Raw genomic sequence first — 21,107 nt, forward strand, 5'->3', positions numbered from 1 at the left:
AATAGCTTGAACAATTTTCTGACCAAATCCTCTAATTCTTTAACACCGAGGCTCACCTTCTAATTTAACTGCGAAGAGATAAAATCTTCCCTCGTGAGATTTAGGCCTTTTATTTACAAGGCATTTTATACAACACGATTTTGTTCTCTTTGACTTAGGTACTTAATTCATTAAAATACACAACTCAAGATCTGAAAACAATACAAGTATGTTATACTCCACACTGTTACGTCACACCTGAAATTCCGTGGTCTAATCCTCAACAAACTATAATATCATTCCGATCTATCTCACATATTATATACACTATACATATAAACACTCCATTTGGCCATAAAATATGTACATACATAACAGTTTTTTAACACTTTAAAGAATAATAAATTTAAACTACTAAGCTTTAACCGCTATAATTCCGCTTTTCCCCCTTCGATGGTAATAATAATTACAAACCTGATATATCTGAACGAGCTCAAACAAAAAGTAATAAAATTATATTATCATACGACAACAGTAAACAAAATTAACATTGACATTTTCGCGAGTAAACAACAATGTTTGTGATGTATTTCCCCAGGAGAAGGTTCATCTCTATTCGTGTTGAAGCGAAGACATATAAATAGCGCAGTATACTAAATTTATAGACAATAAAGAAACGGATCTAGTAGTGAAGCAGTGACGTAGACTCTGGACGTCCATATTTCCCCGAAAACCGTAATCCTCTTACTAGATACGCTTTCAATTGAAATTTTATTTTCCATTTTGACATGATCTTGATGGTATCGCGATGCATTCTAGTAAATTTGTTGATATCTCAGTTATGTTATTGTGTATTGACATTACTTGCTTATTTTTATTAATTCAACAAATTTAAATATTCTTAAAACTTTCAATTACGTAAATGAGCAATTGAAGTTGAAGTTTGAAATGAATTGAGATTAAAATTGAAGTTATTAGTATTGTACAATAATTTCTCCAATTTTCTTTCAAATGCACGAATTTAATATCTTCATCAATTCGCTTTTATTAAAATATCAATAAAATTAATGACTGTAGATCAGTTTTACCAGTTTTTTTTATTAGAAATATCATTATGTCCACATACTTAGGTGGTCCAAGTAACATTAAAATTTTCAATAAAATATATTATTAAAGAATTAGATAAACGCGATATAAGCCTTGAAATATTTTTTTTATCATAACGACTAAAAAGTAAATAATTTGAAAATTGCAATTTCAGCACATTACATACAAAATGGACACGATAAAACGCATGCTTTGTGCTAAGTTGGCGCTCCCAAAACACCGAAGATGGTTTATCTCACTACGTTCGGCAACATACACAACAGTTACCTACTCAACGACGTATCATATTGCACTCAAAGTAAAATATAGTATAGGTATTGTATAAGTATAAGAACAGAAAGCTTACCTATAAAATAATAAATAACATTTCAATGGTGCTCAAGATAATGTTGGCCCCAAAGCCTATAAGAAGCTAATGGGGTGAAAGTGCCACGTTGAAAATTAAAATCGTTGTCAGTTTCTAAATCTAACAGTGAGTGTCATTAAAATAGGAAGCAATGAAGTAGTTTTTAGTTCTAATTAACTGAGTAATTCATTTTAATTAAATTACTGTTAGATGTAAGGATATATTGTTTCATAAAACTATGGCAAATCCTCATACGTGTAGCCATGTGTAAATATAAACAGTGTAATTACGGAAAGATCTAAATCGTTTAACGAATTCCATTCGGCGGGCGGATTCAGTGTTAGCGAACTGGAAATACGAGATAAGACAACACACCTATCAGCATTTACGACTGACATTGCGTTTCCACCGTCTTTGTTGGGATCACATTGATTTCCATAAGTAAATTAACAGCACTGAAATAAACCCTTTTTTTATTGCCTAGATGGTTGGACGAGCTCACAGCCCACCTGGTGTTAAGTTGCTTACCCGAGCCCATAGACATCTACAACGTAAATGCCGCCACCCACCTTGAGTATGAGTTCTAAGGTCTCAGTATAGTTACAACATCTGCCCCACCCTTCAAGCCGAAACGCGTTACAGCTTCACAGCAGACATAGGCAGGGTGGTGGTACCTACCCGCGCGGACTCACAAGAGGTCCTACAACCAGTACAAATCCATTTCCTGAGCTCTGTGCTATGTTCTTCTGGAATCGAGTTTTTCGGTGGGCAAAGTCTTGACTTCTGATGTCCATGAGTGACGACAAGTGACCAGCGATTGGCCCACTCGACAGTCACCATTCGATATTCTAGTATACCTTCGAAGGCAAAAAATAAAATAATAATAAGACAATCAATATTACACAACAAAATCATCACAACGAAATCAGCACATAAAATGTCATTATATTGCGCTTAAAACCACATTGGCTTCCCCACTGTGACAGTACATACTACAGTTTTTAATACGCTTTTATTAGCTTCAGACGTCTGTATGTCAGTATGTAACGGAATCTTTGAACATGATTTTGACCCCTTTCAAAACGTCGGATTAACTCGAAATTTGGCATACTTATTAAGGACCGACGACAATTCAATATTTAAAAAATATATTGAAAAAATTTAAATTGAACTAAAAAATGAAAAATAAGTAATAGTTTAAAAAAACTACTCCACGCTTTTTTTTTACAATAAAATCATTTTTTCTTACACTATTTTTAATTCAAATTTATTAAAATTTATTTTCTATTTTTTAGTTGGTTTTTCTATAAAAGCGTATTTTTTTAGTTTTTTTAAACTATTATTTATTTCTAATACCTTTTGCATTTACGAAAAACTTCACGTGTATTTTAACAAAACAGTATGCCTTTAAATAGCGTACCAGAAAGCAATGTTAGCACCCATGATGTACGGCTACGATATACAGCAGAAGATACCCATCCAACTCGCCGCAGGGTTCGGACATAAAATAAATCTGCAATAACTCTTGAGACACACGTCCTTCTTTTATTATATTATATATATATATTATATATTATTATGAAAGTGCCATGTTGAAAATTAAAATCGTTGTCAGTTTCTAAATCTAACAGTGAGTGTCATTAAAATAGGAAGCAATGAAGTAGTTTTTAGTTCTAATTAACTGAGTAATTCATTTTAATTAAATTACTGTTAGATGTAAGGATATATTGTTTCATAAAACTATGGCAAATCCTCATACGTGTAGCCATGTGTAAATATAAACAGTGTAATTACGGAAAGATCTAAATCGTTTAACGAATTCCATTCGGCGGGCGGATTCAGTGTTAGCGAACTGGAAATACGAGATAAGACAACACACCTATCAGCATTTACGACTGACATTGCGTTTCCACCGTCTTTGTTGGGATCACATTGATTTCCATAAGTAAATTAACAGCACTGAAATAAACCCTTTTTTTATTGCCTAGATGGTTGGACGAGCTCACAGCCCACCTGGTGTTAAGTTGCTTACCCGAGCCCATAGACATCTACAACGTAAATGCCGCCACCCACCTTGAGTATGAGTTCTAAGGTCTCAGTATAGTTACAACATCTGCCCCACCCTTCAAGCCGAAACGCGTTACAGCTTCACAGCAGACATAGGCAGGGTGGTGGTACCTACCCGCGCGGACTCACAAGAGGTCCTACAACCAGTACAAATCCATTTCCTGAGCTCTGTGCTATGTTCTTCTGGAATCGAGTTTTTCGGTGGGCAAAGTCTTGACTTCTGATGTCCATGAGTGACGACAAGTGACCAGCGATTGGCCCACTCGACAGTCACCATTCGATATTCTAGTATACCTTCGAAGGCAAAAAATAAAATAATAATAAGACAATCAATATTACACAACAAAATCATCACAACGAAATCAGCACATAAAATGTCATTATATTGCGCTTAAAACCACATTGGCTTCCCCACTGTGACAGTACATACTACAGTTTTTAATACGCTTTTATTAGCTTCAGACGTCTGTATGTCAGTATGTAACGGAATCTTTGAACATGATTTTGACCCCTTTCAAAACGTCGGATTAACTCGAAATTTGGCATACTTATTAAGGACCGACGACAATTCAATATTTAAAAAATATATTGAAAAAATTTAAATTGAACTAAAAAATGAAAAATAAGTAATAGTTTAAAAAAACTACTCCACGCTTTTTTTTTACAATAAAATCATTTTTTCTTACACTATTTTTAATTCAAATTTATTAAAATTTATTTTCTATTTTTTAGTTGGTTTTTCTATAAAAGCGTATTTTTTTAGTTTTTTTAAACTATTCTTTATTTCTAATACCTTTTGCATTTACGAAAAACTTCACGTGTATTTTAACAAAACAGTATGCCTTTAAATAGCGTACCAGAAAGCAATGTTAGCACCCATGATGTACGGCTACGATATACAGCAGAAGATACCCATCCAACTCGCCGCAGGGTTCGGACATTCATTCCGATAGAGGCACCCGTCACGTGCGGACGTGCTCATCGTCCACTCGATCGCCCGGTCTTTGTTCGCCCGGCTTTTGTTAGCCCGGCCATTGTTCGCGCGGCCTGTGTTTGTGGTACATCTGCCGACTAAGTGCTCTTTCTGGAAGTTTTTATTTGTTTTGTTTCCTTTTGTTGTTTCTGTGTTCGTGGTACATCTGCCGACAAAGTGGTTTCCTGCAAGTATTTATTTGTTTTGTTTCTTTTCGTAATTTCTGTTTTGTTGTGCTTTTTCTTTGTCCTGTAGTAATCGCGCCGCATTGCCACCTGTGTTCAATAGAACCGCTCAGGTCCGAGAAGTTGGGGCCTCGCCGCAAGGCGAGTGTTTTCAAGACCCGGGGCCGCCCCACCTGGGTACTCAGCGATCATGGACGCTGTATTCGCGGAATTCCTCCGAATTCGCCACCCACAGCTCGCCTCGGAGTTTTTGGCCTTCAAGGCCAATCACACTGCGAGCCCTCTCGAGGACTCCGCCGCGCTCGCTGCTCCTGCGTCGCCTGTACCTGCGTGCAGAGCTTCTGCATTGAGCACCGCAGCCTCTGTCGTGCCTGCCGCTCCCGTGTCGCCTATACTGGCGAGAAAAGCTGCTGCGTCGTCCGCCGTGACCATCGTTTCAGCTGAGCGATCATCCGCGGCCTCCGTCGCGCCCTCTAAAACACCTACACTTGCTCGTAGGTCGCCTGCACCCGCCTCCTCGTGCTCCGACTCTGACTCGGACATGGAGGTCGACCTCGCCCCCGCTTCATCGACGGATGGATTCACCCTGGTACAGAAGGGTAAGAAGCGTGCCGCGGAGTCTCGAGCTCCCGCGGCCGCTAAAATTAGCAAAGCCGTGAACGCGTCGCGCCCCCGCCCTCAGACTCCCGTTGCGCCCCCAGCCCGTGCCACTCCGTCGCCGCGTCCGGTGGCACAAAATAAAACCCAGACCCCTCCCCCGGTTATCCTTCAGGAGAAGGCAGCTTGGGATCGAGTTTGCCTGGCCCTTAAGGCCAAAAATATAAATTTCACGAATGCCCGTAACCTCGCGAACGGCATTCAAATTAAGGTTCAAACACCCGACGACCATAGGGCCCTCTCTTCTTACCTCCGTAAGGAGCGTATAAGTTTCCATACGTATACGCTCCAGGAGGAGCGCGAACTCCGCGTTGTAATACGCGGAATCCCTAAAGAGTTAGATGTAGAGCTCGTAAAAGCCGACCTGTTAGAACAAGGCCTACCAGTGAATTCTGTGCACCGTATGCACACCGGTCGCGGTAGGGAGCCATATAATATGGTTCTAGTCGCTCTCCAGCCTACCCCCGAGGGTAAGAAAATCTTTAACACACAGACCGTCTGTAGGCTCTCTGGTATCGCTGTCGAAGCCCCCCATAAAAAAGGCACTCCTAGCCAGTGCCATAACTGTCAATTGTACGGGCACTCTTCCCGTAACTGTCACGCGCGCCCCCGATGTGTTAAGTGTTTGGGCGATCACGCCACGGCCCTCTGCGCTCGCGACCAAAAAACCGCGACGGAACCGCCTAGCTGCGTCCTGTGTCGAACACAGGGTCACCCCGCGAATTACCGTGGTTGCCCCCGAGCCCCTAAAATAAATCGCCGCGTCGCCCGCCAAAACCGCCTCCGAGCTTCCGGCCCAGACATCAAAGCCTCGGCACCCTCTGCGTCGCAGGCTAAGCCAGCGTTCGTTCCGGCGGCGGTGCCCAGTGTCTCGGCCTGGGCAAAACCGCTGCCGTACACGAACACGGCTACAACTCCCTCCTCCGCGATTCGTCCCGCCCCCGCGACTCGTCCCTCTCCCGCGACTTGCCCTCCGACCGCGTCCGACAATCTCGCTTTAGCGATCGACTTCTTTCAGTCGATCAACTTTGAGCGCGTTAACGCTTTGGGCGACGCCATTCGCGCTGCCTCCACTGCACAACACTTTATCGCCGTTGTGCAGGAATACGCCGACGTATACGCGTCATTAAATACGTACGTCCTCCCCTCACTCCGCCGGTAATCAATGGCGTATATAAGTAGAATAAAGCCCCTATCCGTAACGATAGGATTTTTTAACGCTTACGGTCTCGCAAATCAACGTGATCAGGTTTCTGACTTTTGCGTGACCACCAAATTGATATCTTTTTAGTGCAGGAGACCCTACTTAAGCCCGCGCGCCGTGACCCTAAAATCGCGAACTATAACATGGTCAGGAACGACAGGCTCTCTGCCCGTGGTGGTGGTACCGTCATTTACTATAGAAGAGCCCTGCATTGCGTCCCGCTCGATCCTCCCGCGCTCGCTAATATCGAAGCATCAGTGTGCCGAATCTCACTGACGGGACACGCGCCGATCGTTATCGCGTCCGTTTATCTTCCACCGGATAAGATCGTTCTAAGCAGTGATATCGAGGCGCTGCTCGGTATGGGGAGCTCTGTCATTCTGGCGGGTGACCTAAATTGTAAACACATCAGGTGGAACTCGCACACCACAACCCCGAATGGCAGGCGGCTTGACGCGTTAGTCGATGATCTCGCCTTCGATATCGTCGCTCCGCTAACCCCGACTCACTACCCGCTAAATATCGCGCATCGCCCGGATATACTCGACATAGCGTTATTAAAAAACGTAACTCTGCGCTTACACTCGATCGAAGTAGTTTCAGAGTTAGATTCAGACCACCGTCCCGTCGTTATGAAGCTCGGTCGCGCTCCCGATTCCGTTCCCGTCACGAGGACTGTGGTGGATTGGCACACGCTGGGCATCAGCCTGGCTGAATCTGATCCACCATCGCTTCCGTTTAGTCCGGACTCTATCCCGTCTCCTCAGGATACCGCTGAAGCCATAGACATCGTAACGTCACACATCACCTCGACATTAGATAGGTCATCGAAGCAAGTTGTAGCGGAGGACTTCCTTCACCGCTTCAAATTGCCCGACGATATTAGGGAACTCCTTAGAGCTAAGAACGCCTCGATCCGTGCGTACGATAGGTATCCTACCGCGGAAAATCGTATTCGAATGCGTGCCCTACAACGCGACGTAAAGTCTCGCATCACCGAAGTCCGAGATGCCAGATGGTCTGATTTCTTAGAAGGACTCGCGCCCTCTCAAAGGTCTTACTACCGCTTAGCTCGTACTCTCAAATCGGATACGGTAGTAACTATGCCCCCCCTCGTAGGCCCCTCAGGCCGACTCGCGGCGTTCGATGATGACGAAAAAGCAGAGCTGCTGGCCGATACATTGCAAACCCAGTGCACGCCCAGCACTCAATCCGTGGACCCTGTTCATGTAGAATTAGTAGACAGTGAGGTAGAACGCAGAGCCTCCTTGCCACCCTCTGATGCGTTACCACCCGTCACCCCGATGGAAGTTAAAGACTTGATCAAAGACCTACGTCCTCGGAAGGCTCCCGGTTCCGACGGTATATCCAACCGCGTTATTAAACTTCTACCCGTCCAACTCATCGTGATGTTGGCATCTATTTTCAATGCCGCTATGGCGAACTGTATCTTTCCCGCGGTGTGGAAAGAAGCGGACGTTATCGGCATACATAAACCCGGTAAACCAAAAAATCATCCGACGAGCTACCGCCCGATTAGCCTCCTCATGTCTCTAGGCAAACTGTATGAGCGTCTGCTCTACAAACGCCTCAGAGACTTCGTCTCATCCAAGGGCATTCTTATCGATGAACAATTCGGATTCCGTACAAATCACTCATGCGTTCAACAGGTGCACCGCCTCACGGAGCACATTCTTGTGGGGCTTAATCGACCAAAACCGTTATACACGGGAGCTCTCTTCTTCGACGTCGCAAAAGCGTTCGACAAAGTCTGGCACAATGGTTTGATTTTCAAACTATTCAACATGGGCGTGCCGGATAGTCTCGTGCTCATCATACGGGACTTCTTGTCGAACCGCTCTTTTCGATATCGAGTCGAGGGAACCCGCTCCTCCCCACGACCTCTCACAGCTGGAGTCCCGCAAGGCTCTGTCCTCTCACCCCTCCTATTTAGCTTATTCGTCAACGATATTCCCCGGTCGCCGCCGACCCATTTAGCTTTATTCGCCGACGACACGACTGTTTACTATTCTAGTAGAAATAAGTCCCTAATCGCGAAGAAGCTTCAGAGCGCAGCCCTAGCCCTAGGACAGTGGTTCCGAAAATGGCGCATAGACATCAACCCAGCGAAAAGTACTGCGGTGCTATTTCAGAGGGGAAGCTCCACACGGATTTCCTCCCGGATTAGGAGGAGGAATCTCACACCCCCGATTACTCTCTTTAGACAACCCATACCCTGGGCCAGGAAGGTCAAGTACCTGGGCGTTACCCTGGATGCATCGATGACATTCCGCCCGCATATAAAATCAGTCCGTGACCGTGCCGCGTTTATTCTCGGTAGACTCTACCCCATGATCTGTAAGCGGAGTAAAATGTCCCTTCGGAACAAGGTGACACTTTACAAAACTTGCATAAGGCCCGTCATGACTTACGCGAGTGTGGTGTTCGCTCACGCGGCCCGCACACACATAGACACCCTCCAATCCCTACAATCCCGCTTTTGCAGGTTAGCTGTCGGGGCTCCGTGGTTCGTGAGGAACGTTGACCTACACGACGACCTGGGCCTCGAATCAATTCGGAAATACATGAAGTCAGCGTCGGAACGATACTTCGATAAGGCTATGCGTCATGATAATCGCCTTATCGTTGCCGCCGCTGACTACTCCCCGAATCCTGATCATGCAGGAGCCAGTCACCGTCGACGCCCTAGACACGTCCTTACGGATCCATCAGATCCAATAACCTTTGCATTAGATGCCTTCAGCTCTAATACTAGGGGCAGGCTTAGGGACCCCGGTAACCGTACTCGTCGAACTCGACAAAGAGGTCGACGTGCAACCTAACCCATGCATCAGCCCGCTGAGTTTCTCGCCGGATCTTCTCAGCGGGTCGCGATTCCGATCCGGTAGTAGATTCATTCGCGAAACAATTGCTCTTGAGTTGTTAGGTCTCCTTCGGAGGCGCTCGGGCAGTTGTTAGCAAATCCCACCCCTCTTGGCTGAGCCTTTGCTCGCCCACCTGTCCTGGTGAAACTGGAAAGGCCTTCGGGCCACCAGTAAACTTTCAATCATAAAAAAAAAAAAAAAAAAGGTTCGGACATAAAATAAATCTGCAATAACTCTTGAGACACACGTCCTTCTTTTATTATCCCTCATTTTATTTTCACTCCTTTGAGACCACGGATTTTGTGTGGCCCCGACGAACCGCGAAAACTTTTCAAAGCGTTTCAAATATAAACTTTTCTCTGGAAAAGCTGTAACTTTGATTAAATTTAAGTTTTGTTATAACCCACTTAAGCCAACTATCAAACTCCCACATTTAATTTACTCTATAGATCATTTTAAATATAGAACTCACTGACAGTCCAACATTAATTTTTGTTTATCTAAAATGTTTTTTAATAAGCTGAATCTGAAAAGGTGCAAACTTGCAGAAATAAAATGCGTACTTCTTTTAAAATATCAGAAAATAAAAAAAACTTACGCCGCAACTTATATTAATTAAGGTAAGGCACTAAGGTAATTTAGTTCGGAAATAAAAGTCAACACGGCAGGCGACACAAAACTAGGTAGGATTTAAGCAGTAATCGATTTTCAGCATTAAATCAGTACTAGAAAGATACATATACAATTAGAACAACATGCTGTTTGCATTTAAAGGTATTATACTTCATAATAATATACCTATATAACCTAAGACAGTTAAGGTTGTATATAAGATGTCCCAAGTACTTTTTATCACAGCCATTGTTCAAGGTACACAAATCTAAAAGGCTAAAAGCTTTACAACTAAAATAAATGGGCACCATTAGGTGTAAGTGACTTCTTTCACATGTTACACAATAGCCTCTTTTATGCAACAAAAAACCTTGATGCCTCACTATGGAACTCGTGAGAGGGATGTACCCGTTATCTTGAAATGTTGTACGAGTGTTTAATTGGCACGAATTTATTGTTGAAATTCGTCTTCAAGCATTATAATATTAAATATTGAGCTATGATATCTTATGGGAATTTTTTTTAAGTTTTCTTTTGCTCTTCATTGGTAAATGTATGTACAATTGTATAGTTTTAACATTGTGTATGTTGCCACCCATCTTGAAATATAAAGGCAAAGTTGAAACCGGAACCTAGATGATGCTTCACATTGGAAGTAGAGAAGATCGTGGTACCTATCCATGATGGCATCCTATCGCCAGTTTTGATTTTTATTCTTTTTATTTTTTATTACCTTACTTTCTTCACCGTGGATATCGTTTGTGAATATTACTATTATGTATACGGAAGTTATTTACTTGTGCATCAGAATCAATTTCCAATTGGCGCATGTATAAAGTACTTAGAGCATACGCATTTCCAATTCCTTTACATAAATTTAAAAAGAAAAGAAAAAAGTTTAAGTTTATTGTTTATCAAGAATTACATTTTGAACAAGCCTTGCGTTTTAAGTCTGCAACTAAGTTTGCCGACAACTATACAATTTCCTTCGATTCTGGAACAAAGACGGAAAGGAAACTAAATTCTACGAACGCAATAAAGATATTTCGCAAACTTCTCACAGAAGTTCGAGGTCAAAACAACCAACTTATTTATCTATATGCACGAAAACAACCCATACGAATCCAATTTAGTTTCATTAGCACCCTGAGAATAATAGGGGGTAAATAGCTAACAGAATAAGTACAGACAACGCATGGTTAACTTTATTGTTCCGATGTGTTGGAAAACCTTGTAAATAAATTCCTTTTTGTAATAAACATTTGTTGAATACCAAGCACGTTTAGTAGTATAAAGTATAATATATTATTATCTATTGTATGTAAGTATGTATATTGGTATATAAATATTGGTATATATTTCATATTATATGTAAACGGTATATATTTTGTTTATTGTATGTATCTATTTTCTATAATAATGTATTATCTATAGTACACCGCAACATACCTGCTATATTTTTTATATTTTCCAGAATTTCTATAAATTAAACGGTTATCTGGAAGAGCTCGCTTTTAGCGATAAGACCGCCTATTGTACAAATTGTATCTGCTTTTTTTGATTGTTTTTTGAATGTAAATTGTGTTTTGGTGTGCAATAAAGTGTATTCTCTCTCTCTCTCTCTCTCACACACACACGTTTTGTGCTACAAATACAAAGGATGACAAAAATAAAAAAACCGATGAGACTGTATAAAACACAAGCCGTATGAAGCAACTCGTTACATTATTTTCTATTCACGGCTGATACAGAGGCCATTTGTAGTACAATGTTCCCGTTGGATACGGAAATCCACTCATGATAATATGACTCCAAGCAAAGCACACGGGCATTGAAACGAAACGTATTGTGCTGTGTGGTCGCTATCTCGTACACTTTACACAATTAAGCCAATTCAAAATGGTTTCGTAAGGAACTTTTAATTTATAGTCATTAAATACCTTATTCGGAATTTACAACAAGTTGTGAATAATCCTGAAGTAATAATTCAATAATTTAAATAATAATCGCGGCTAACGAAACATGTCCTTGCGATCAATTTAATGTTACTATTAATACTCATAACAAAAGGAACTGAGTAAAAACTAAAAATTAGATGCTTGAGTGTATTTCGAAACTGACATCTATCTCATTTAAATCTAATTTACTAAATATACAAAGTAAACTAGAAAATATAATGATCAATCATACCTTAGCTGTTGTCTCACGCATCATGGCACCTAACTCTCATGAATAATCCAATGTTAGTCTCTTTACTACATTACATTAACACTTTCGCCGCGTCATTACCATAATATTACGGATAATGATCTTGTGGTGTAACCCAAATAATATGAGCAAGCTCATCTTTGTAATGTCTATTTCGATGAGTTTAGTTACTTATAGGGCTGTCGTGCTTTTTTTACGCATGGAATGCAGCTTTGCGCTGGCAAGTTCTCTTTTTGTTTGTTAAGGAGGATTTTTTTATTGAAATTTGCACATAATTATCAATTAAAATGGCTAATATTTAATAAAAAAAAACAATAATTAACCCCTGTAATGGAGTGGTACTACAACAAGATGTAGGGTTTTCACTGAACGAAAAATACCGTTATTAATTCTAATATATTATTGTTAACATTCATAATAAGTTGTTATTGATGTATGTCTCGCTTCCCAATAATGTTGCAGCAAACTGAATGTTATAGTGTAAGAATGTCACAAAACAGCTACCTTAGCTAACTTAAGACATATACATGGACGGCTAAGGTACGCCAGGAATGTCGAGCTTCACGACGACTTAAATTTAGAACCAATACGTAAGTATCTCAGGGTAGCGTCAGAACGCTACTTTAACAAAGCTGCGCGTCACGATGACCCTCTTATCCTGGCCGTAGCAAATCCCATATCATAACGCAAAGCCGCAGTCGCCCGATACGTTTTTAATTTTAAATGTTTATTTACAAACGCCAGATAAAATACTTATTTATGCTGTGGTCTATTGCAAGACGGTAAACGGCAATTTCTTGAAATTAATAAAACATGAACTACGAGACGAGCTCTAAAAGGTTCATCTAGGGGGTAAATAAGTTCTGCAGTTTATAAAATGCAGGTTATGAAAATCCCCTAAAAAATTGATAAACAATTTAATCAAATTCAAGGCTTCATAACCTAAATATCCTCTTAATTTCTTGCAACTGAAAATAAATATTCCCTCACAATAAGAGCTTGATAACCCTTGCTACTTAACTAATAGTCTCATTGTTCCAACACTGATGATAGGATTATTACTTCTTTGAATACGTTTATAAGACTCTTAAGGGTAATATCAACATAACTGTTTCTTATAGCTTCAGGTTATAAGCATAATCTGGCTAATATATTATTTTAAACAGTAAAAATAATATTATTTTTAGTTTTATTTCATGGTATATGTACGTTACCAAATCATACAACTACCAATATCTTAATCAAATAACCGCTATTGGATAAATAAATACCATGAAAGCAAAGAAACGTGTCAGTTAAGTACTACTTCTATGACCTCGGTCAGAATAAGCACTCTACTGATTTCCAACAGAATCTTTTGTGGAAATGCCTTGAATCTACACTTAAGCCACACGAGACTGAATGCTAAGAGAATCTGAAGAATCTGTGAAAAGATATCACTTGACATTCAAGAAAATTTTGCTGTTTTATATAAAGTCAGAAGATAAAGTAAAATTACTAACTTGGCGTTTGAATTTAAGGTTTAGTACGTTACGCCATTCTCTGCGATAACGCGTCAAAGGCTAGCAAAAAATAAAACTAGATACAAAACAGATGGTAATGGCTTCCTCTACTAGCTGCAACGAAATGTGTGCATCCAACTACATATTTGGTAGTAGAAATATATCTCGCTCTCGCCATCTTGGTTATGAAGGTGCATTATAAAATGAAAAGAAATGGTTTTGTTTTTGCACGAGCACCGTACTACAAACTTTTTACTAATCCCACGGGTGTCACAAATCTTGGCCTCTGAAAAGCGTTAATTCAAGGCATTGTCGAAGCTTGTAAAGATAAGTTTGACATTTTAACAAGGGTCATTTTCCTTTAACAATCTTTGTAAATATGCTTCGATCATTCTATTCTTAACAGGCTTTACTAACGTTGAACTACATTTATCTATCTGTACAACGACCCCACCGAATGTAGTTCCGCTTTGTCGTGGCGGTGGGGCTTAAGCGTGCGTCCCTAAAATCGCGTGCAGAGGAATCTGTGTGGGACGCCGCGACCAAGAGAACTGCGCCCAGCTCTCCTTGGCTGCTTCCGTATTCACGGGTGCTCCTTGAAAGAGAGCGAGGGACTCTCTCCCCACACCCTTTGCACTGGCAAAGGGAGGCATTCAGGGGATGAGGGGTTGGCTCTCGGGAGCCTGATGAGCCGGCGGCACTTTTGTGTCTTCCGGCTGCGGGTTGCCATGTCCCCGGCTTCGGTTACAGGGGAAAGCCTTCCAGATATGGGAGGTACCGGCTCGCCGGCGTGGCTCCACACCGCGTTGTGGGCGACGGACAGGCCTCGGCCACCGTCGGCCAAACCGTAAACCCCAGTCATGGGGAACGGGGGCTCCTGCCTTTACTGGTCGGAGCTGCGAGGACGCAAACCTCTTCAAAAATGCCCCAATCTCAAGCTCGACACCCGGCGATGGGATGTATGGCTGGAGGGTTTCCAGTCCCGAGGGTGTCGTAGATCCCAGGGGACCAAACCCCTGGTTAATAAAAAAGGATCAAATGATGATGGCCAATTGTGAAAAGTTAGTACCCCAGGAGGGTACCGCCTGCGAGTCGGGCGGAGAATCCCTCCGTGCTTCCACCTCGGTGGAAGCACGCTGCCCCACGTATTCTGGGGGGGGCAACAATTGCCAAGATGAAGGAGGCTGTGCGACGGGCAGCGGAATTCCCGTCGAACCGATGCGCTCCCTGATCGCCGGCTCGATGCGCTCTGCGCTCGCCAGCGAATCGGTTGCGATGAACCCCACCAAACCATCGGCGGGGAAAAAGAGGGGCCGAAGGAAGACTTCCGTAGCAACTTCCGACGACGGCGGTGCGTCATCCTCCAGCACCGAGGTGCCGGAAAAGACCATGGCCGTCGAGGAGGTGGCTCCGGTGATTTCGGGGCCTGCTGCGTCGAAAGACACGATGCCCGCACCCCAGTGGGCACCAGTGAGGAGGAGGGGCGCAGTGTCACCGGCGACGTCGGTGGAGTCGATGTCGACGTCGGCCGCGTCCCTGGCTAGCGGGGACGAGGCATTCCGCGACCTCGACCATGCCCTGGTCAATCTGGCTAAGTTGCTGTCGACCGTGGCTGCCAAGGGCGCCGAGCCAGGCAGCAGCTACCGGAAGAGGCTCCGGGAGGGAGCCGCTATGGTTAGGACGAAGCTGATCCCTACCATGTCCAAACTCGTAGCGCAGCTTGACTCCAGGGAGAGTCGCATTCTGGGGGACTCCCCAGCCTTGCGAGAGGGGACTCCCTTGTCGCCGATGCCTGCGCTGGCACGCTCTGAGCCACCCGTGAGGAAGATGGACACCAGCGCGCCTTCGCGGGCTGGGATGAGTGTGGCGGCGCTCATGCCAGCGCCTACTACTGTGGCCCCTGTTCCGCGCGTGCCTACTCCCGCGCTTCCTCGCCCCCCTCGGAGGGTTGAGTTAAGGCCTGCGCCGCCTTCCCGGATATCGGCGCCCCTGCATCCATACAGGCAGGAAGGTTAAGGACTGAGGACATCCGTTCGCCACTGGCGAGGATGGTAGACGAGTGGCCGGCGCTGCCACGGCCCAGGTCTTCGGAGCCGCCTCTTTCGCCCCCACGTGCTGCTGAAATGGGGGGTGTGGACCACTCCCTCCCAAGCAGACAGGAAATGATGGCCTGCATCTCGCGGGCGGTGGCGGTTGAGGTCGGCAAACACTTGGCTGGCCTTGAGGAGATGCTCCGCTCCTCGATTGGTTCCAGAGAATGCGTCCCTGTACCAACAGCCGCGACCGCCCCGCGGGACCAGGCCACCCAGCCGACCTCCACTTCTACCCCATCCGCGAGGGTGGCACGACGTGGAAGCCGGAATCAGTATAACAGAGGTGCGGGCGCCCAGAATCCCGCCCCGCGATTCCAACCTCAGCCCCGTGTCCTTCCTCCCCCCCCGTCAAGCATGGACGAGGGCTGGACGGAAGTGGTGAAGCGGGGCACCAAAAGATTGCGACAGACAACAGCTCTGGCAGCTCCCCAAGGGGGTCGAGCGCCGACTGCTGTTACCCGAAACACAGCGCTGGCGGCCGTGGCTGCTCCCCGCGAGGGTCGAGCACCGGCCGCTAGCAAGACCAAAAACAAGAAGAAGCCGCGCGCAGCGGGGTCGGCTGCCGTTGTAGTGACGTTGCTGCCGGCCGCCATCGAAAAGGGCCTCACGTATAATGAGGTTATGGCCCGGGCGCGCGCGGCCGTAAGCTTGGAAGAAATTGGAGCAGAGGAGGGCCTCCGCTTCCGGCACACAGCCAATGGGGCGAAGCTATTGGAGTGTCCCGGTGCCGATAGTTCTGGCATCGCGGACAAACTAGTGGCGACGCTCCGCGTGGCGTTGCCGGAAGAAGAGGTGCGCGTGCACAGGCCGGTGAGGATGGCCGAGATTAGGATCACCGGCCTGGACGACTGCGCCACCAAGGAGGAGGTGGCAGCTGCGATAGCGGCCCAGGGGAGATGTGCCCCAGACAGCGTGACCGTGGGCGAACTTCGCTCAGGGTACTCCGGGGCCAGGTCAGCGTGGGCGCGCTGCCCTGTGGAGGCGGCCACTTCCTGGGCCACTCCTCCACCGGGAAGATCGACGGGGGATCCAGGGAGACTACGCGTGGGCTGGATAGCGGCCTACGTGCGTCTCCAAGAACCACGTGCCTGGCGATGCCTCCGGTGCTTCAGCACGGGGCACGGACTCGCTAGGTGCACCAGCTCGGTTGACCGCAGCGGTTTGTGTTTCCGCTGCGGCCAGCCGGGCCATAAAGCTGCGTCCTGCACGGCCGCCCCGCATTGCGCTCTGTGCGCTGCAGCCGGACGCAGGGCAAACCACCGGGCGGGAGGCAAGGCGTGTTTCCCGTCCGGTAATAATACCGAACGCAACCGGCGCCGAAAATCGAAGCGCCGGCAAAAGAGAAGGTTGGCCAGAGGAGCACTGGCCAACGCTGTAATCCCCGCTGCGGCGCTGGTGCCGGAGGGCGGGGGCAGCGGTGAAGGGGAGGGGGCGATGGATGTGGTCCAACAGTAATGGACCGCACCTATCGCTTCCTCCAAGGAAACCTGAACCACTCCGCCAGAGCTCAGGACATGCTGTCTCAGAGCATGGCGGAGTGGTCCATAGATGTGGCTGTGGTCGCCGAGCCGTACTTCGTTCCCCCAGCAAATGATTGTTGGTTTGGGGACGACGGCGGCCTGGTGGCCATAGTCATACGAAGAGACGCGGCGATCCCCCCCCTGGCGATGGTGACCAGGGGTCAAGGGTTCGTCGCGGTGCAGCTGGAAGGGACCGTCGTGATCGGGGCGTACTTCTCTCCGAACAGGCCTACCGTCGAGTTCGGGCATTTCCTGGGCGAGATCGGGGTGATTGCTCGCCGCCTCGCTCCTCGTCTTCTTTCGATTCTCGCGGGGGACCTCAATGCGAAGTCTATCGCATGGGGCTCCCCCCGCTCGGACGCTCGTGGTAGGCTACTGGAGAGGTGGGCGAACGCGGCCGGCCTCTGTTTGTTGAATAGAGGGTCGGTTGCGACGTGCGTGCGGTGGCAGGGCGAGTCTATTGTGGACGTTACGTTCGCGAGCCCGGCCATCGCGCGCCGTATCCGCGACTGGAGGGTTTTGGAGGGGGCGGAGACAAATTCAAATTCAAATTCAAATTCAAAATCATTTATTTCAACTTAGATGTCAGTATGACACACTTGTTGAATGTCAAAATACAAATAACAATGACGTTGTCAGATCACCGATATATTCGGTTTGATCTCTCCGCCCGCTCCGCAGTCGCGGACGTCCACGGGGACCACCCCCGTGGTGCGTCCCGGTCATTCCCCAAGTGGGCACTGAAGCGCCTGAATAAGGAGCTCCTGATGGAAGCCTCTACAGTGGCGGCGTGGGCGCCCATGCGTCCACACCCGGTCGAGGTCGAGGGCGAGGCAGGGTGGTTTCGGGACACGATGCGTCGCATCTGTGATGTGTCGATGCCCCGGATCGGCCCTCGACTTCCTAATCGCCAGGCGTACTGGTGGTCGCCCGAAATTGCGCAACTCCGCGTGGAGTGCGTTCGGGCGAGGCGCGAGTGCGCCAGGCATCGCCGCCGCCGCCTGCCGCGGCGCAACGATCCAGTTGCGTTCGCGGCGGCAGAGGCCCGGCTGCACGCCGCATTTCGCGTCGCACAGAGGGCACTGCAGCTGGCCATCAGAAGAGCCAAGGATCAACACATGGAGGGTCTCCTGGAGACGCTGGATGAGGATCCGTGGGGGCGGCCCTATCATATGGTGCGCAATAAAATGCGCCCATGGGCCCCCCCGATCACGGAGCGTCTCCAGCCTCAGCAGCTGCGGGACATCGTCTCGGCGCTGTTCCCGCAGGAGCGGGAGGGATTTGTCGCTCCCGCTATGGACTCGCCGCCGGAATACGACGGCGAAGTCCCTGCCGAGGTGCCCCATATAACGGGGGCGGAGCTCCGTGTGGCCGTGCGCAAAATGTGCGCGAAGGACACTGCACCCGGCCCGGACGGCGTCCATGGCCGGGTTTGGGCCTTGGCTCTTGGTGCCCTGGGGGACCGACTCTTGAGGCTTTACAACTCCTGCCTCGAGTCGGGACGGTTTCCTTCATCGTGGAGGACGGGCAGACTCGTGCTGTTGAGAAAGGAGGGGCGCCCGGCGGATACTGCTGCCGGGTACCGTCCCATCGTGTTGCTGGATGAGGTGGGCAAGCTGCTGGAACGCATTCTGGCAGCCCGCATCATCCAGCATCTGGTCAGGGTGGGACCCGATCTGTCGGCGGAGCAATATGGCTTCCGAGAGGGCCGCTCAACGGTAGACGCGATCCTTCGCGTGCGGGCCCTCTCGGATGAGGCCGTTTCCGGGGGTGGGGTGGCTTTGGCGGTGTCACTCGATATCGCCAATGCGTTCAACACCCTGCCCTGGTCCGTGATAGGGGGGGCGCTGGAACGACACGGAGTGCCCCCCTACCTTCGCCGGCTGGTGGGTTCCTACTTGGAAGACAGATCGGTCACGTGTACCGGACACGGTGGGATCGTGCACCGGTTCCCGGTCGTGCGCGGTGTTCCACAGGGGTCGGTGCTCGGCCCTCTTTTGTGGAATATCGGGTATGACTGGGTGCTGAGGGGTGCCCTCCTCCCGGGCCTGAGCGTAATCTGTTACGCAGACGACACGTTGGTCGTGGCCCGGGGGGGGAGTTTTGCTGAGTCTGCCCGTCTTGCTACGGCTGGGGTGGCGCATGTCGTCGGCAAAATCAGGAGATTGGGCCTCGACGTGGCGCTCAGTAAATCCGAGGCCATGTGGTTCCACAGGCCCCGGAGAGTGCCACCTGTCGATGCCCATATCGTGGTTGGAGGCGTCCGTATCGGGGTCGGGGTGCAGTTGAAGTACCTCGGCCTCATTCTAGACAGTCGTTGGACCTTCCGTGCTCACTTTCAGAATCTGGTCCCTCGTTTGTTGGGGGTGGCCGGCGCGTTAAGCCGGCTCCTTCCCAATGTTGGGGGGCCTGACCAGGTGACGCGCCGTCTCTATACAGGGGTGGTGCGATCAATGGCCCTATACGGGGCGCCCGTGTGGGGCCAGTCCCTGGCCGTGGGGGTAGCGAAGCTGCTGCAACGGCCGCAACGCACCATCGCGGTCAGGGTCATCCGTGGTTATCATCCGTGGTTATCACCGCACCATCTCTTTCGAGGCGGCGTGTGTACTGGCTGGGACGCCGCCTTCGGTCCTGGAGGCGGAGGCGCTCGCTGCTGACTATCAGTGGCGGGCTGACCTTCGTGTACGGGGCGTGGCGCGTCCCAGCCCCAGTGTGGTCAGAGCGCGGAGGGCCCAATCTCGGCGGTCCGTACTGGAGTCATGGTCTAGACGGCTGGCCGATCCTTCGGCTGGTCGTAGGACCGTCGAGGCGATTCGCCCGGTTCTTGTGAACTGGGTGAATCGTGACAGAGGACGCCTCACTTTCCGGCTCACGCAGGTGCTCACTGGGCATGGTTGCTTCGGTGAGTTCCTGCACCGGATCGGAGCCGAGCCGACGGCAGAGTGCCACCATTGTGGTTGCGACTTGGACACGGCGGAGCACACGCTCGTCGCCTGCCCCGCATGGGAGGGGTGGCGCCGTGTCCTCGTCCCAAAAATAGGAAACGACTTGTCGTTGCCGAGTGTTGTGGCATCGATGCTCGGTGAGACGAGTCGTGGAAGGCGATGCTCGACTTCTGCGAGTGCACCATCTCGCAGAAGGAGGCGGCGGGGCGCGGGAGAGACGCACAGGCCCGCCGCCGTCGAGCGGGGGCCAGGGAGGCGGATATCGCCCAAGCCCTGGCCCTCTAAGTGTTTCGGGTCCCCCTCATATGTCGGTCTGGGGCCCGGCGAAGGGGGCCTAAGAAGACGACGTGCAAGCTGCTCTGCACGCGTTTTACGCAAGAGCATCCGGGTGATGGAAGGCCGGCTATCCTCGACCCACGCTGGTTCTGACCCAGCGGGGTATTCCGTAGGATAGCTCACTCTAACCGGCGCCATCTAGGCGGGCTTCGGACAGTCTGCCGACCGAGAGGACTGGTGGTCGTGGCGCCGACGACCGCCGGTCCGGCGTCCCGAGGGGGAGGGTGATGGGAGAGATGTGCTCCGCACTAAACGCTTCACTTTCCCCCCTTTGCCTTTTCATGAGTTTTGTCTCATGCGAGGTTTGGACGTTGGTTGTTGAGAGACAGGAGGTTTTAGTCGGTTCGACTCCGACATGCCCCGCCCTTCATCCCCAGTGAAGGGCGGAAGTGCGGCGATTTCCTCCTGACAAAAAAAAAAAAAAAAATTTTAATTTGCGTAATTACTGGTGGTAGGACCTCTTGTGAGTCCGCGCGGGTAGGTACCAC

The 21,107-nt window shown here is 48.2% G+C and overlaps 2 protein-coding genes across 3 annotated transcripts in view; both read left to right on the forward strand.

Annotated features, from left to right (window-relative positions):
• LOC110386645 (monocarboxylate transporter 4) overlaps window positions 1-21,107 on the forward strand; it is a 107,102-nt gene that overhangs the window by 15,560 nt on the left and 70,435 nt on the right. The window lies entirely within an intron of this gene.
• Window positions 14,944-15,741, forward strand: LOC119630733 (uncharacterized). The gene has a single exon (XM_038021116.1). The coding sequence runs from the start codon at window positions 14,944-14,946 to the stop codon at window positions 15,739-15,741; it is 798 nt and encodes a 265-aa protein (XP_037877044.1).

This window comes from Bombyx mori, chromosome 3, assembly GCF_030269925.1.
Source record: "Bombyx mori chromosome 3, ASM3026992v2".
Taxonomy (NCBI): Eukaryota; Metazoa; Arthropoda; class Insecta; order Lepidoptera; family Bombycidae; genus Bombyx; species Bombyx mori.